The following is a 454-nucleotide window of genomic DNA, read 5'->3' on the forward strand; positions in this document are numbered from 1 at the left end:
GTATGAACCACACAGCTTGGGAAACCTTTCTTTGCAGGACAGGATCTGATTTGAAGAAATTCTTTTTTTTCCAATTGGAAAAAGTTTTCCTCTTGGAAAGATTTCAGAAATCAATTTACAGGATGTATCGTGATAGCAAGATCTCTTCGAAAAGAATGAACAATGAAAAGCACTACCCATTCCCTTTGCAGGACTTAGGTAATTCCCCCTACACTACTCTCTCAGGGCATTGAACTTGAACTTGCTTCAAGTTCCTCTTGCCCCAAAGCGCACATCTCTGAAGGCGAAGCAAGACGGCGGTCCCCAGACAGCAACTTTCGGAAGAATGGAAGAAGTGAGGGGTCTCCGTCCCGACAAAGGATGCAACCCAAGCCCGTGCCTCAACTGTACCTCTTTGCTGATGTGCCTGTGGCCGCCGCTGCTGCTGCGGCAGCTGCGCCTGACCGCCCCTGAG

The 454-nt window shown here is 48.7% G+C and overlaps 1 protein-coding gene across 1 annotated transcript in view; it reads right to left on the reverse strand.

The window, feature by feature from the left end:
- The window catches only part of LAMA2 (laminin, alpha 2), a 613,484-nt gene that overhangs the window by 612,176 nt on the left and 854 nt on the right, over nt 1-454 (reverse strand). The window contains exon 2 of the mRNA XM_011951660.1: nt 391-449. Within this exon, the coding sequence (XP_011807050.1) occupies nt 391-449 (59 nt within the window). The remainder of the gene's footprint in view (nt 1-390; nt 450-454) is intronic.

This window comes from Colobus angolensis, unplaced genomic scaffold (assembly GCF_000951035.1).
Source record: "Colobus angolensis palliatus isolate OR3802 unplaced genomic scaffold, Cang.pa_1.0 Scaffold322, whole genome shotgun sequence".
NCBI classification, from domain to species: Eukaryota; Metazoa; Chordata; class Mammalia; order Primates; family Cercopithecidae; genus Colobus; species Colobus angolensis.